Below are 17103 nucleotides of genomic sequence, written 5' to 3' on the forward strand. Positions count from 1 at the left end.
ATATCTTAAGCACGTCCAATTGTGATCTTGAGTCATTGTTTATTGAGTGAGAATAACAGATCAAAATCACAAAACGCAAAAAAAAACAGAATTTTTTGATCACATTTAAAATGTCACAATTTTAATTTCAATTTTTTCAAAAAATAAAATTTTTTAAAGAAATCAAAAATGTTGAAAAATTATTTTTCTTTTAATAGATGTTTTACTCTCTAAATCTGAATTAGTAAAAATGTTTACTAATTTGAATTAGTTTTTTTGCTTCTGAATTAATAAAATTTTACTAATTGTTAGTAAAAGTTACTAATAATTAGTAAAATTTTACTAATTCAGAAGCAAAAAGTGAGTCACTAATTCAAATTAGTAAACATTTTTACTAATTCAGATTTAAAGAGTAGGTTCTGAAAAATGCCAAAAATGAATTTTAACTTTTAAATAACATAAATATTGTTTCAACAAAAATTTTGCTGATAATTTTTTTACATTCATTTTTTTCTATACAATTAATTAAATAATTAAATTTAAAAAAATGTATAAATTAATAATTATAATTGATAATTTAGATTTTTTTTCGTATTAGTATACGAGTGTTAAAATTTTTTGATATTGGCCCATATACACTATAATTATGAAGCTTTTAAAAAATTGTCCTTGAATTTTTCAAAAATTCCCAACAGTCTTGTGTAACTTTATATATATATATATATATATATATATATAACGACTGTCTATAATTAAGATTGGTTAAAAAGAGTTCAAGGTCGCTTATAGAAGTTTTATATTTAACGTGACTATTTGTATTTTTAAAATCTTTTCAACTTCTGTCATAAACACCATGACTCAAAGAAATGACTGTAACGTTGAATGACAAACCTGACGACTGGAATAATCAGTGCTTTTATGTTTTTTTTTTCTTTTTTTTTTTTAGAAAAAAACATGTTTTTCGATACTTAAAAAACAATATTTCAATAGTTATAAATGTTTTCATTTTGTGGGTTTTTTTTTTGAGATCTTTTAATCTAATAGTAAAAATTCTACTGTCTTGCTTATTGAAAAAAAAATTTAATTATAAATTACCAAACCCGTGACTTTTTTATTGATTGACCTATTTTCCAAACATTATAGGGTCAGATGGGGTAAATGTAAAAATATATATAACATAAAAAATTGCTAAGGGAAAATAAAGTTTTTATATATGAAATGAATACAAGAAAATTAACTTAGCATTTAGTTTTCTAGTTGCGAAATAATGAAAATGTTGAAAAATTTATTAGTCACATTACATGAGCTATTTTAGTATTGATTTCATGAATGAAAAAATATGGGTTAAAATAATTTGTATGTTCTATATAGGTCACGTTCACCCCCCATGTTGTATATATATATAAAATAATTGGGTCACTATGGTCTACACTGAAAAAGAGGGTGTTGCTCTATTTTTATGTCTACATTTAGTATTAGATGAAGTATATTATTTAATGTCGAAAAATAATTATCAGCCATATATTTTTTTGTCATCAATTTTTAAATTATAAATTATATTTATAGATCAATAAGATTATAAATAATTAGATTTAATCAAATAAGTGAAAAAATGTAGCCAAAGCTTTTTTATACATTAAAAAACTATCACAAATAAATAATTCAATTAATATTTAATTTAATTATTATTAAAATTAACAATAATTTTCAAAACTAATTTTTACTTTAACTTATTTAGTAAAGATTATTTCTTACTAATTTTTACTATGTGATATTCGGTTATAGTAAAAAGAACCCATTTTTCAAAATTTCTACTTTTGTTAAATTTTATATTAAAAAATAAATATTTTTCCAAATTACAGGAAATTAATTTCCATAAATAATTATTGAAGATTTTTATTTTTAAAGTACAAAAAAAATAAGAAATTTGAAAAATGAAAAAAACATTCATTAGAAAACCAAATCGTAATTTCATGGGGAAATTAAAGGTTATAATTAATATATACTACAATTATAATAAACCTTTTTATTATTAACCATAAACAATGAAAGAAATGATTAATAAACAATGAATATGAAAGTGAATATAATCTAATAATCGCTGTCAAGTTGAAGTATGAAATTTTTGTGTTCATTACATGAGAATACTTTGCTTCCTCATGGAGATTTTTTGTGATCAATTTATGGTAACTTATTTATATTAGTATTAAAATAATTTTAAAAATGTTGTGTATTTTTTGGCATTTTGCAAAGATAGATTTTTAACATCAATAAATTCGTAATATTTTATAATAAAAGGTTCAATAATAGGTCAATTGATTCATTTTTAAATATTCTCCAAGTTGTTCATAATAATTTTAAAGATACATTAAGATTTTTTATTAAATAATGCAAAAATGGCAGGTTTTTCAAAATTTTTTAATTTTAAAATGTTAATAACTTTGGATAGAATAACAGTAGAATGTTCACTAATAGCTCAAAAAATGCATCCTTTAAAAAAACTCTACAAAATTAAAATATATTCATAGCTGTCCTAACATTTTTTTAAAGTTATGGGCAAAAAACGATTTTTCAAAAATTTTAAATGCAAAAAAATATAATAATTAATTTTTATTAATATGGCTCAAAGTAGGTACTCTTATTATTTGTGAGACCAACAATTAAAAAAAAAATATCCCTTTAGTTCTTCAAGTATTTGAGATATATTTATGAAAATGTAATGTATACACACACACGGAACGAAATTTTTTAAAAATGTGATTTTTAGATTCCTGAGATCAAAAAACATAGATACATCAAAAAATCGAGTTCGAAAAATTTGAGTATTACAATAAATATAAACAAATAAAAATAGTTTAAAATGTGATGTGACTTTATCAGCCAGGTTATACCATTTACGTTTGTGTCATCTTGGGGTGTGAATCACTAGATTTTTTCGTACTAACAGTGTTATAGGTAAGTTATCATATTGATGCAATCATGAAATAATGATTCTACACTGTTGTTATCAAAGTTACTTACCTCCTGTACTGTTAGTATGCAAGCCTAGTGGATAAAGTCACTAGATGTCGTAAATACAAACTGCAAGCTTGGCCGGTAAAATCAATACATCTTTCCAATATTTAATTGTATTTTATGTTGAAACTTCGTTGATAAGAGATTTTGGAATATTACGATAATAAATTAACATTACTGCGTATTTTTCCAATTGTCCAATCTAAACATTGTACAGTATAAAACATACAATAATTGTTAATTAATTTTGGTACTTTTCTATATAGTGTATGCCACTGTTTATACCACAAATCCCCCTAGAAAATAGACAGGTATTATAATAACTAATGAATCCTGAATTAGTTAGGTCTAATCTGACACGGTGCGCCAGAAGGAGGTTTAAATAAAAATGAATTGGCACTTAAAAATTCTTTTTGATTATGGTTCTAAGATGAATAAAAAACTTTTCTCAATAGGTTTTAAAATCAGCTTACGTCCCCAATTTAAAACAAATTGAGTTTTAAATATTTAAAAATAGTATTTTATGAGGAACCAGAATTTATTTAATGTATACTTATATGCGTATAGATAATAGATGTTTTAGATTTGGGTTCATATAAATTTATTAACAATGAAGTTATTTTCTTGTTTCGTTTTTATATTTATGCATTAAGAGTGTCGAACGGTATCTGAAATTCTTTGGCAAGAAGAGAGCTTTAATTATCGCTCTGAACGTGAAATAGTATTGATTTTAAAATACTTTTTCCTCGAAACACGAACACTATTAATAAAATCAGCCAAAATCCTCATCTTATAAATTTCCTAAATCCAAAAGACTGTACGAATCCATAGAAAAACATGGTTGCAAAACAAAAAGTAGAAAAGTAATCTAATAACAGCTGCGACTTTGTGCGCCCTGCATTCTGCTGCCATCTGACGGCGGCAGGAGGTAATGAACCCCTCATTATATTACTCTTTGTTTTGCAATCGTGTTTTTGTATGGATTCGTATAATCTTTAGAATTTAGGAAATTTATATAAGATAAGGATCTCTAGCTGCTTTTGTAAAAAGTGTCCGTCTTTTGAGAAGAAAGTATTTTAAAATCAATGTTTATCATTTTCACGTTTAGTGCCGTTTTTATAGAGCGATAATTAAAGGTCTCTTCTTGCCAAAAAATTTCAGAGATTATTCGACTCTCTTAAATAAATTTTGTCACTCTTAAAATCGTTCCTTTAACATTATAATTTAATTTTTTAAAATCGGACACAAAAACTACAGCAATATAATTACACAGTTCGACAAAATTTTGCCACAAGATTAAACGATGGTGATTCTTATAGGATTTTTGACGTAGATTACGAATCTGTAAATGAAATTGTCCCATCACGTCTCAATTTTGTGAAAAACTGGCTCAAAGTGTCAAAAAATCGCATTTTTGGCACTTTTTGAAGCACTATAAAAAAAGAACGCGACGTGATAAACGGCTCAAATATGGCTTAAAAAAGAGCTAGTACCCTCAACTTTAACCTCCAGAAGCAAAAAACCATGCACCAATAACTCAAAATTGTGGGCAACATTTTTTTACCGCGTGCGCGTCCAGCAGATATTGTTCCCACGATAAAATGAAATAAATTGCTGAAAACGTCGTCAAAAACACAAGATCGATTTAAATTAACTTCAAACTGGTTACTCGGGGATTTTCGGGGTCGCTGATTACGAATCTGATGTTAGTTTTTAAAAATCCAATATGGCGGATCCAATATGGCGGACGATTTTTGGAATAACTTAACATATTAGTATGAAAATCGTTACTCGGGGGTTTTCGGGGTCGCTGATTACGTATCTGATGTTAGTTTTTAAAAATCCAATATGGCGGATCCAATATGGCGGACAATTTTTGGATTAACTTAACATATTAGTCTGAAAATCGTTACTCGGGGGTTTTCGGGGTCGCTGATTACGAATCTGATGTTAGTTTTTAAAAATCCAATATGGCGGATCCAATATGGCGGACGATTTTTGGATTAACTTAACATATTAGTCTGAAAATCGTTACTTGGGGGTTTTCGGGGTCGCTGAATAGGAATCCGATGTTAGTTTTTCAGAATCCAATATGGCGGAACTAACATGGCTTGACTATTAAATTACTACAAATTTTTTTGAAAGGAGTTATTTAATGAATAATTTAATTTTTTCTTTTTTACGCAGTTACATGAACCTTCTTTTTACTAATCCAATATAAAAAAAACTTTATTGAGATAAAAATGTGACGTTTCGTTTATTTTGCACCATTAAGGATTTTAATTTTATTTCTTTTACATTTTCAAGGAGTTCAATTGATGAGCTCGCTGTCAGTTTGTTTCTAATTTTTTGTGGACGAAAAAAGTAGACGTTAAAAATGAAGCTTGATGTTTTCTGTTGTTTTCATTTTCACGCCGTATTAATTCGCTTGATCGTTTTTTGTTTTCAGTTCAACTTTTCTTGTGAAATTTAAAAGCCTTTCAGTTATTAAAAACGAAAGTTACAACGCGTTTTTACATATTTTTTAAACTTTACTTAATTCGATGTCGTTATTTTATTTAATGTGTAGTTAAAGTTGTTCTTTTCATTGTTTGTTCGTATTTTATTGTGTTATATATACATTGTTATCGTTTAAAAATGTCTAGTAAATGTCTTAACCATCCAGACACATTTTGCTATGTGTGTGGACAATTTACTTTTAAATTTCAAAGACGAAAATTCACACCGTATGTGATGAAATGTTATCAAGAATGTTTTAGCTTTTCTGTTGGACATCAGGATAAGGCTTGGGCACCACATATTTGTTGCGTGACATGCGTCAAGAATGTCACTGCGTGGAAGAAGAACAGACGACTTATGCCTTTTACGAAACCTATGATTTGGAAAGAGTCAAAAGATCATTCAGAATGCTACTTTTGTTTGACAAAAACTAAAGGATTTACACCTAAATCTAAACATGCCATAAAATATCCAGAAACATCATCCGCTGAAATGCCTGTGCCTCGAAGTAAGGAGTTATCCGAAGTGCTTTTTATTGAAGAGATGGAAATTGATGAAGATGTTAATGACAATAGCAAAGACGATGACAATTGGCGATTCAAACAGCTACACTAGCGCCACAGTTGAACTAACGTAAGCGTGACTCGCTCTAAAGCAGTCTCTGTTTTGACAGTTTATTTCAAATTATTTAATTATTCTGATATTTTTATTGCGTTTGTAAAATAATTTTTAAGCGTTAAATAAAAAAAAATAATTTAAAACACATGGAGTGCTACAGAGCGAGTCACGCTTAAGTTAGTTCAACTGTGGCGCTAGTGTAGCTGTTTGAATCGCCAATATCGATACGGATTTTGACTTTGATGAAGCCCATCAACACACTGGACCACATTTGATAACACAAGAAGATTTAAATGATTTAGTGCGTGATTTAAATTTATCAAAAAATCAGGCCGAACTTTTAGCATCTCGTTTAAAAAATTGGAATTTGCTTAATAAAAATACAAAGATTTGTTCATACCGAAGAAGACACGAGGAATTGCAAGCTTCATTTTCACAAGAAAACGATTTAATATATTGCCCTGATGTATCCAGTGTTATGAGCAGCTTAAAGTATCAATATGATTCAATGGATTGGCGTTTATTTATTGATTCGTCTAAAACGAGTTTAAAAGCTGTGCTTCTACATAATGGAAATATATTGTCGTCTGTGCCAATCGCGTATGCAACTGAAATGAAGGAGAATTATGAGAGTATGAAATTACTACTAGAAAAGATTCAGTACTCTATATATTCATGGAAAATTTGTAACGACTTGAAAGTCGTTGCTCTATTGCTTGGATTGCAGTTAGGTTTTACAAAATATTCTTGCTTTCTTTGTCATTGGGACAGCAGAGATAAGAAAAATCACTATAAAAAAAAGGTTTGGCAAAAACGTACATCTTTTACCCCTGGACAGAAGAATGTGCTCTATCAGCCCTTGGTAAATCCCGCTGATATTATATTTCCTGGTCTGCATATTAAACTAGGACTAATTAAGAATTTAGTAAAAGGGATGGACAAAGACGGTGAAGGATTTGCATATTTAAAACAAAAATTCCCTAAAATAAGTGACGCTAAAATAAAAGAAGGAGTTTTTGTAGGTCCTCAGATAAGGGAATTAATGAAAGACGAGAACTTTGACAGCAAATTAAATACTCTTGAAAAAAAAGCCTGGAACTGTTTCAAAAACGTTGTCAACAATTTTCTTGGCAATCACAGGGCAGAAAACTACAAAGAATTGATTTCGGACCTGTTGAAAGCTTACAAAGCTTTGGGATGTAACATGTCGCTCAAAATACATTTTCTGCATTCCCATTTGGACTTTTTTCCAGAAAATCTAGGCGCAGTCAGTGATGAGCACGGGGAAAGGTTCCATCAAGACATTGCAAGTATGGAGAAAAGATACAAAGGAAAATCCAGTCCTAATATGCTTGCTGATTACTGTTGGACATTAAAGCGTGACCTCCCTGATGCAGAGTATTCAAGAAAATCTTAGAATGATTGTAATTAAAAGGTAGATACTCTCATTTTTAAGTTACATGATTTTATTTAATTGGAGAAAATTGTAAGCTAAATTTAACAATATAATTTTTTCAGATGATATTTATAATTCAATGAACAACGTACTTCATTGAAACAAAAAATGTGTTCGAGAAAAATTTATTTAACTGGAAAACATAAATTTGAAACAAATATAAAATATATATTCAAACTAAAAATATAAATTCTCCCAAAAAACTGTATCCTATGAATTAAAATTAAATCTGTTTGACAATATAACAAAAATTAATTAAATTTATTTTAAACCTAGTAACCATTTTTTATTAAAAAAAACTATATCCTCTTATAAATGACGTGGAGGCATGAAAATAATTACTAAAATTACTAAAGTCTACGAAAATCAAGAACTATTTAAAAATTCGCTCGCCAAATTCGATTCGCTATCTTGTATTTAAAAATTTTTAAATCAAATTAATAATTTGCAATCTCAAAACTTTTTATATACTCAATTTAATAAAAAACCATAAAATCTTTAAGCATCAGATTCGTAATCAACAACCCCGAAAACCCCCGCGTAACGATTTTCAGACTAATATGTTAAGTTATTCCAAAAATCGTCCGCCATATTGGATCCGCCATATTGGATTTTAAAAAACTAACATCAGATTCGTAATCAGCGACCCCGAAAACCCCCGAGTAACGATTTTCAGACTAATATGTTAAGTTATTCCAAAAATCGTCCGCCATATTGGATCCGCCATATTGGATTTTTAAAAACTAACATCAGATTCGTAATCAGCGACCCCGAAAACCCCCGAGTAACGATTTTCAGACTAATATGTTAAGTTATTCCAAAAATCGTCCGCCATATTGGATCCGCCATATTGGATTTTTAAAAACTAACATCAGATTCGTAATCAGCGACCCCGAAAACCCCCGAGTAACGATTTTCAGACTAATATGTTAAGTTATTCCAAAAATCGTCCGCCATATTGGATCCGCCATATTGGATTTTTAAAAACTAACATCAGATTCGTAATCAGCGACCCCGAAAACCCCCGAGTAACGATTTTCAGACTAATATGTTAAGTTATTCCAAAAATCGTCCGCCATATTGGATCCGCCATATTGGATTTTTAAAAACTAACATCAGATTTGTAATCAGCGACCCCGAAAACCCCCGAGTAACGATTTTCAGACTAATATGTTAAGTTAATCCAAAAATCGTCCGCCATATTGGATCCGCCATATTGGATTTTTAAAAACTAACATCAGATTCGTAATCAGCGACCCCGAAAACCCCCGAGTAACGATTTTCAGACTAATATGTTAAGTTAATCCAAAAATTGTCCGCCATATTGGATCCGCCATATTGGATTTTTAAAAACTAACATCAGATACGTAATCAGCGACCCCGAAAACCCCCGAGTAACGATTTTCAAACTAATATGTTAAGTTATTCCAAAAATCGTCCGCCATATTGGATCCGCCATATTGGATTTTTAAAAACTAACATCAGATTCGTAATCAGCGACCCCGAAAATCCCCGAGTAACCAGTTTGAAGTTAATTTAAATCGATCTTGTGTTTTTGACGACGTTTTCAGCAATTTATTTCATTTTATCGTGGTAACAATATCTGCTGGACGCGCACGCGGTAAAAAAATGTTGCCCACAATTTTGAGTTATTGGTGCATGGTTTTTTGATTCTGGAGGTTAAAGTTGAGGGTACTAGTTCTTATTTAAGCCATATTTGAGCCGTTTATCACGTCGCGTTCTTTTTTTATAGTGCTTCAAAAAGTGCCAAAAATGCGATTTTTTGACACTTTGAGACAGTTTTTCACAAAATTGAGACGTGATGGGACAATTTCATTTACAGATTCGTAATCTACGTCAAAAATCCTATAAGAATCACCATCGTTTACTCTTGTGGCAAAAAAAAACCTAAATTTTGTCGACCAGTGTTATTTATATGTAAAATTGAAAATAAGTAATTATTTTATAATTTATTACAGTATTTATTAGATTAAATAAATTCTGATTCCCCATAAAACACTGTGTTTATATAAAAACTCAATTTTATTTAAATCGGGAACGTAAACTGATTTTAAAAACTATTGAGAAATGTTTTTTATTCATCTAAGAATCATAATCAAAAAGAATTTTTAAGTGCCAATTCATTTTTATTTAATCCATTTTCTGGTGCACCGTGCTGAAGTCAGTCACAGGTTTAATTTTAAATGACAATAAACTGGCCTGTTTTCGACTGATACCAGATTAATTTCTAACAAATTTGAAATTGTATGAAATCAATTCGAAAATGATTCACTTTACTGATTTAATCCCCAATCAGTAAGGACGAAAAAACAAATTCAAAATCAGTGTGGAATTTCTATAAAATCAGTCTGCAATCAGTTTCTAACAATCCGAATTTAGATAGCATAATAAACTTAATCCAAAATGAGTTCGAATAACAATACAAACAGTACGCAAATCTCTATGTGAAAAATACGATTTTCAATTAAAAATTTTTTTTTTTTAATTATCCTAATTCGAAAAATGTCCCGAAAAATCCGCACTAAAATCTGAATTCGAAAAGAGTCTGAAATATTCAAAAATCTACAAGTAAAGAAACTGCATTTAGTGCACAACAGTTTGTACTTCTTTCATAAACTAATTTCGAATTTAACTATGAACTATTTTGGATTAATTATAGAATTTTAATTGATGTGTTCATTGGTCATTGAGACAAAGTAAAGAAAGAAATTATTTAATTAAAAAAAAAAAGATAATAGAAATGATGCAATGGATTATTTTAGACTCACTTCGGATTCAGATTTCTAATCGTACTGAATCGAAATATTATTGTATGAAAACACTCCAAAAGAAAACGTAAATCTAAGATTAGTCTGGAATTGTTTTAAATTTCTATGAAATCAGATTCCAACAATACAAAATTAGTTCGATAAAAAAACTTAATAATAATGCAAAATTTGTATACGGATTTACTCTGTTCAAACTAAATCTAAAATAAGTTTAAAAAAATCCGGAATTTGTATGTAAAAAAATCAGCAAACACTCCGCACAAAAATCTGAATCCGAAATAATTAAAAATCTGTATAAAAGCAATTAGATTGGCACTTTTTCGTCAGCCTAAATTGAGATTCCTGCAGACTAGTACCAAAATTTTAAATACAGATTTGGCATTAAAATTTTTCACTTGAATAATTTTGAATTGTTTCTGTTTGCGGATTTTGCAGATAAAAACTCTGAAATAATTTTGGATTCAAATAATTGACCGGAAATAATCTTGACTACTGCGAGCTGAATTCAGATTATGATAAATTTAACTTTTTAACTCAATACAGATTAAGATTTTTGAGCAGAGTAACTGCAGAATGTTGCTGATTAATTTCGAATTTTTTATATAAGAGTTCTGAATTATTTTAAATTCTTTTTGTACTATGATTTTTTAATCGATTAAATCCGAATTGTTGGATTCAATACAGATTTCAGATTATTTCGGATTCGGATTTTTCTGTAGTCTATTTATTGATTTCATACAAAAAAAAATTCCGTATTTCTCGTGACTCATTTTGGATTAAGTTTTTTTTTACCGATTGTTGGGGATTAATACAGGATTTTTACAAAACAATTTCGTATTATTCCAGACTCATTTAGAATTGAGTTTTTTTTATTCAATTAATTCTGGGTTTGCAGATTTTGTACCTACTGATTCCGGAGTAATTAACTCTTTCAGAATTAAAATTTTGTCGAAATTCGTATTGTAACAAAACTGATTTCGAATTGTCTCGATTCTAATTGTGGGCACATGTCGGAATCAAAATTTTGACTCCAATTGTTCCAAACTGTTGGGCGATAAATACAGATTTCTGTCGGATTATTTAGGACTTATTTCCGTTTAATATTTTGAGTGGAATAATCGCAGATTTCTTCTACATACAAATTTCTGATTATTGCGGACTCTTTTCGGATTCACATTTTTGTGCAGACTGTCCTTATGTTGTAGAAACAAATTCCGGATCCTGATTGTTGTGAAATAATATCGGATTTTTCACAAAAAGATTTAGTATTCAGTTTTTTGTTCAGAGTAAATTTGGTTTGTTGCGTTCTGTTTGCAGATTGCCTACATACGAATTCCGAATCATTGAAGACTGATTTCGGATTAATTTTGTTATGATTTGAATTCGTATTGTTGCGCACTAATTGTCGTGGATCCAAATCACCGAGTGTATTAGTAAAAGGTTAATAACGAATAAGTTACAATTAATAAATATAAAGTAACTTCTAATAATTCGAACCTTCTGTTATATCCTATTATTGAAAAGGTATTTGTAAAAGTAACATAACTTTTTTTGTCCTAGGATATAAAATCCTTTTTATTTACTGTTGCAATTCGTAAAAATTTTTTCTGGATTTTTTTGGCACAAATAAAAATACAGTTTGTAAAATATTTTTACTTTCCCGTGTTTAAAAGCTATGCGTATTTTTTAACTTAATGAAAGTCTCTACAAGATATTGATTACAAAAGAAAAAAAACTTCTTTTAATATACTTTAAGGAATAGCCTTCTTTAACATTCGATCGAAATTTGTAAGACAATTTTTTTTTCCAGAGAGATAGATTCCCATACAAGTTTCAGAATTATTTATGACAATAATAGACAATATCGTTCGACAATAAGTCACCCTTTTTTTAAAGCGAAGTTTTTAAATTATTAACGAATCTGTATCAAAAGGGAGAATCATAGAAGTTGAAAAAAAAATTTATCTCTATATTACAATATCTATAGTATAATGCAGAACGTTTGTAACTTTTATCATTAATTTCTGCTGTTTACGTCTACGATTAATTAAACTGATATCATGCTTGATAAATCGTTTCGTTTTGAATTTTATTTATTACTAAATTCGTTTAATAATGCCAAAGTATTTGAATCTAAAAATTTATTTAATCTTCTCTAAAGAAAATAATTTTTTCGATAGAAAATGATAATTCAAAATGAAACCCAACATTATACGGGTCAAATTTCAATTATACTTTTGTCCCTATTTGGATTTTGGCAACCTGTTAATTTAAATACTAAATGGACAATTTGTTTATATCAAATTTATTCGAATTTTATGGTATTTTTCTACACAACATTCACATTTACATTGTTTATGTATTTTAAAAATGTTTGGGAGAATATTGATAGTTTCATGTTAAATTTATATTATTTTTTTGCAATATTCTCTATTTTAATTAAACAAATTACAATTATTATAAAACGTAATGTCATTATTGATTTACAAGACAAACTTTTGTATAAATTATGTCAACCACGTGATTCTTATGAAATGGAAATTTTACAGAAACAATCACAAATTTGCAAGTAAGTGGATAAACATAATAATATTTGTATAGTTTTAATTTTGTATAATTCAAAAATTTAGTTTTTTAAAATAGGTTAAATGGAATAATTTTTCTTATTTTATTGAATGTCACTGCAATTGTAGCAGTGGTGTCTCCAATAATAAAAGGAATGAATATGACACTTCCAATTGCAGCGTGGTGTCCCTATCAATTAGAATCGAAAACTTTATTTTCTTTAACATATGCTTTTCAATCGATGGCTCTATTAATGACTGCTTGTACATCAGCATCTGTCGAGGGTTTAGTTTTAACATTTGTACTTCAAATTTGTGCTCAATTGGATTTACTTTTTCATCGACTTCATTTGCTTCCTTATCTACTAAAAAATTATAGATCATATTCTGAATTTTCGATAGAAGAAACGAGACTCATTGCGGATAGTACAAAACATCATATACATATTTATTTGTAAGTGGTATTTATTAAATTTAAAAAAAACGATACAAATTTTGAATGCATTTTCCAAAAGTTGAGTTTTACAAATTTTATCTTAAGCCTCCCTTTGCTAAAATTTTATACTGATACCAATTCGTACAGATCGTACGAATTCATTTGCATTCGAATTTGTTTGTACAACATAAAGACAGTCTGCACAAAAATGTGAATCCGAAAAGAGTCCGAAATAATCAGAAATTTGTATGTAGAAGAAATCTGCGATTATTCCACTCAAAATATTAAACAGAAATAAGTCCTAAATAATCCCACAGAAATCTGTATTTATCGTCCAACAGTTTGGAACAATTGCAGTCAAAATTTTGATTCCGAAATGTGCCCACAATTAGAATCGAGAAAATTCGAAATCAGTTTTGTTACAATACGAATTTCGACAAAATTTTAATTCTGAAAGAATTAATTACTCCGGAATCTGTAGGTACAAAATCTACAAACCCAAAATTAGTTGGATAAAAAAAACTCAATTCTAAATGTGTCTGGAATAATACAAAATCGTTTTGTAAAAATCCGGTATTAATCCCCAACAATCGGTAAAAAAAAAACTTAATCCAAAATGAGTCCCGAGAAATACGGAATTTCTTTTTTGTATGAAATCAATAAATAGACTACACAAAAATCCGAATCCGAAATAATCTGAAATCTGTTTCTAAGAAATCTGTATTGAATCCAACAATTCGGATTTAGTCGACTAAAAAATCATAGTACAAAAAAAATTTTAAATAATTCAGAACTCTTATATAAAAAATTCGAAATTAATCAGCAACATTCTGCAGTTACTCTGCACAAAAATCTTAATCTGTATTGAGTTAAAGAGTTGAATTTATCATAATCTGAATTCAGCTCGCAGTAGTCAAGATTAGTTCCGGTCAAATATTTGAATCCAAAATTATTTCAAAGTTTTTATCTGCAAAATCCGCAAACAGAAACAATTCAAAATTATTTAGGCAAAAAATTTTAATGCAAAATCTGTATGTAAAAATTTGGTACTAGTCTGCAGGAATTTGAATTTAGGCTGACGAAAAAGTGCCAATCTAATTGCTGTTATACAGATTTTTAATCATTTCGGATTCAGATTTTTGTGCTGAGTGTTTGCTGATTTTTTTACATACAAATTCTGGATTTTTTTCAACTTATTTTAGATTTAGTTTGAACAGAGTAAATCCGTATACAAATTCCGCATTATTATTAAGTTTTATCTAACTAAATTCGTATTGTTGCGAACTGATTTTATAAAAATTCAAAACTCTTTCGTTTTAATCTTAGATTTACCTTTTCATTTGTACTGATTGCAGATAAATCATTTTTGGAGTATTTTCATACGATAATCTCGATCCAATACGTTTAGGAATCTAAATCCGAAATGAGTCTAAAATAATCCATTGCATCATTTTTATTATCTGTTATTTTTTAATTAATTTTTTTCTTTACTTTGTCTCAATGTAGTTCGTAGTTAAATTCGAAATTAGTTTATGGAAGAAGTACAAACTGTTGTGCACTAAATGCAGATTCCTTACTTGTAGATTTTTGAATATTTCAGACTCTTTTTGGATTCAGATTTTTGTGGGGATTTTTCGGGACATTTTTCGAATTAGGATATTTGACCAAACTAAATTTTGAATTGGAAATCGTATTTTTCACATAGAGATTATTTCAAACTCATTGTAGACTGATTTTATAGAAATTCCATACTGATCTTGAATTTTTACTTTTCGTCCCTACTGACTGGGAATTCAATCAGTAATGCGAACCATTTTTCGAATTGATTTTATACAATTTCGAATTTATTAGAAATTAATCTTGTATCAGTTTAAAACAGTCTGCTTTATTGTCATCAAAATCCGCAGACGGAAACAATTAAAAATTCTTCAGGTAAAAAATTTTAATGCTAAATCTGTATGTAAAAAAAATTGGTATTAGTCTACAAGAATCTGAATTTAGGCTGATGGTGAACAAATGCCCATTTAATTTCTTTTGTACAAATTAATTATTTCGGATTCAGATTTTTGTCCGGAGTGTCTGTGATATAGCCGGATATTGTGAGTATATTATTTTCTAGGTTAGGACAGCAATTAAACAATATTTTTGGATTTGTTATTTTTACTCAATTTTTTTCATCTATGATAAGTCTTTGTGCAGTTGTCTATGAATTAACAAATTTGAGCTTAAGTAATTCAACTTATTGGCTAATGTTGTCTTGTATGGGCAGTGTAATTACACAAACTTTTCTTTATTGTTTTTATGGGCAGAAAATTATGGAAAAGGTTGGTAATACTATTTATATATTTTTTAGTTACACCAATTTCCATAATTTCCATTTCCATTTTTATAATACCTAATTACAAACCGATTTAGAGCACGGAAGTTACATATGCTATTCAGCAAATGCATTGGACTGTATTGACGAATAGAGGAAAAAAAGCTCTTCTAATTATGATGACACGAGCGGCTCGACCAATAGAGTTGAATGGCTCATCTGTTATTACAATGTCATTTAAGACATTTGTAAAAGTTTGTATATAAAATTTAAATTAAGTTAATTTTTTTTATATAGATATTAGAATTTTTTGTGTAATAACACTTTCGGGTTATCAAAATCAATTCGAATCGGACAATTTTTTTTTGTATGAAAATATATCGAGTTTTGTAAAAGTCAGAACGAATTTTTTGATTTTTGAAACTCAATGAAAAAATTTGTTAATCTGTTTTTCAGATCGCAAAATCTGCATACTCTGCGTACAACTTGCTGAACAGTGCTTTCTAATTATAATTTTATGTTATAAGTGTTATTTCTGAAAAAATCAAAATCTAAACCTACTATAATCCAATGTTAATGAAATTATATATTTAGATTAATAAATAAAATTTAAAAATAATGTTCAACAGAAAAATTTGTAGCTATCAACTAATCACTTCAAAATTAATCCCTTGAATGAATTTATAGTTTTAAAATAATCTTGCATATCACTTACAAAAGGTTAACAAAAATCTATTAAAAAATTGTGAAACAAATTCTGTGAAAAATGACTAAGTACAATATACCCGTTTATAATATGCACAGATCGATGCTTGATTATAGAGTAATAATTCTGTATTGCAAAAAAAAACTTGACTCTCGTGAAGGCATTTGAATTTTTATTATTAGTCAAGATATCATGCTACTAGACTTATTTTTCACCCTTTCACAAACGACATTTCTGAATTATTAACTTGCATCGAAAGGGAAAAATTGAAAGAAATGTTTATGAAAAAAAAGTATTGCTTGAAGTTTCCTCCAAATGGATTGGAACTTTATATTTTTTTCATTCATCACTTTTACTAATACTAAGTAAAAGTATTCATTGGAAATTATTGTAGCATTCTCATGATCACTCAGAATAATCACCCATTAGTTATAAATAAATTCATAAACATTTACTTTGCGATTTATTTTCAAAATTTTTATAACAATAATGTTTATTCAAAATGAATTCCAACTTTACACAGGTCAAATTTCAATTACACTATTTTCATTCTTTGGACTGTGGATGCCTTCAAATTGGAATTCTAAATGTAAAATTTTGTTATACCATTTTTATTCAATGTTTATGATTTCAATTTACATTACATTTACATTTTCACTTTTAATGTACCTTATTAAAGTATCAAAAAATACTGATAGTTTCACTGAAAATTTATACAATTTTC

General features: G+C 28.2%; 1 protein-coding gene across 1 annotated transcript; it reads left to right on the top strand.

Annotated features, from left to right (window-relative positions):
* The first annotated feature begins 12355 nt into the window (after nt 1-12355).
* LOC127285762 (odorant receptor 43a-like) lies at nt 12356-16235 on the top strand. The gene is made up of 5 exons (XM_051311939.1): nt 12356-12925; nt 13000-13374; nt 15476-15680; nt 15772-15927; nt 16130-16235. The coding sequence occupies exons 1-5, from the start codon at nt 12540-12542 to the stop codon at nt 16178-16180; spliced, it is 1173 nt and encodes a 390-aa protein (XP_051167896.1). The 5' UTR covers nt 12356-12539; the 3' UTR covers nt 16181-16235.
* The last annotated feature ends 868 nt before the right edge of the window (nt 16236-17103 follow it).

The sequence above is a fragment of the Leptopilina boulardi genome, unplaced genomic scaffold, assembly GCF_019393585.1.
Source record: "Leptopilina boulardi isolate dan_hultmark-lab unplaced genomic scaffold, ZJU_Lbou_2.1 LbouV2_341, whole genome shotgun sequence".
Classification (NCBI taxonomy): Eukaryota; Metazoa; Arthropoda; class Insecta; order Hymenoptera; family Figitidae; genus Leptopilina; species Leptopilina boulardi.

Coding starts and splice junctions, on each gene's coding strand:
- LOC127285762 (XM_051311939.1), top strand. CDS start 12,540: ATGATAATTCAAAATGAAACCCAACATTATACGGGTCAAATTTCAATT. Junction 12,926..12,999: donor AAACAATCACAAATTTGCAA/GTAAGTGGATAA, acceptor TTTTTAAAATAG/GTTAAATGGAATAATTTTTC. Junction 15,681..15,771: donor GGCAGAAAATTATGGAAAAG/GTTGGTAATACT, acceptor AAACCGATTTAG/AGCACGGAAGTTACATATGC.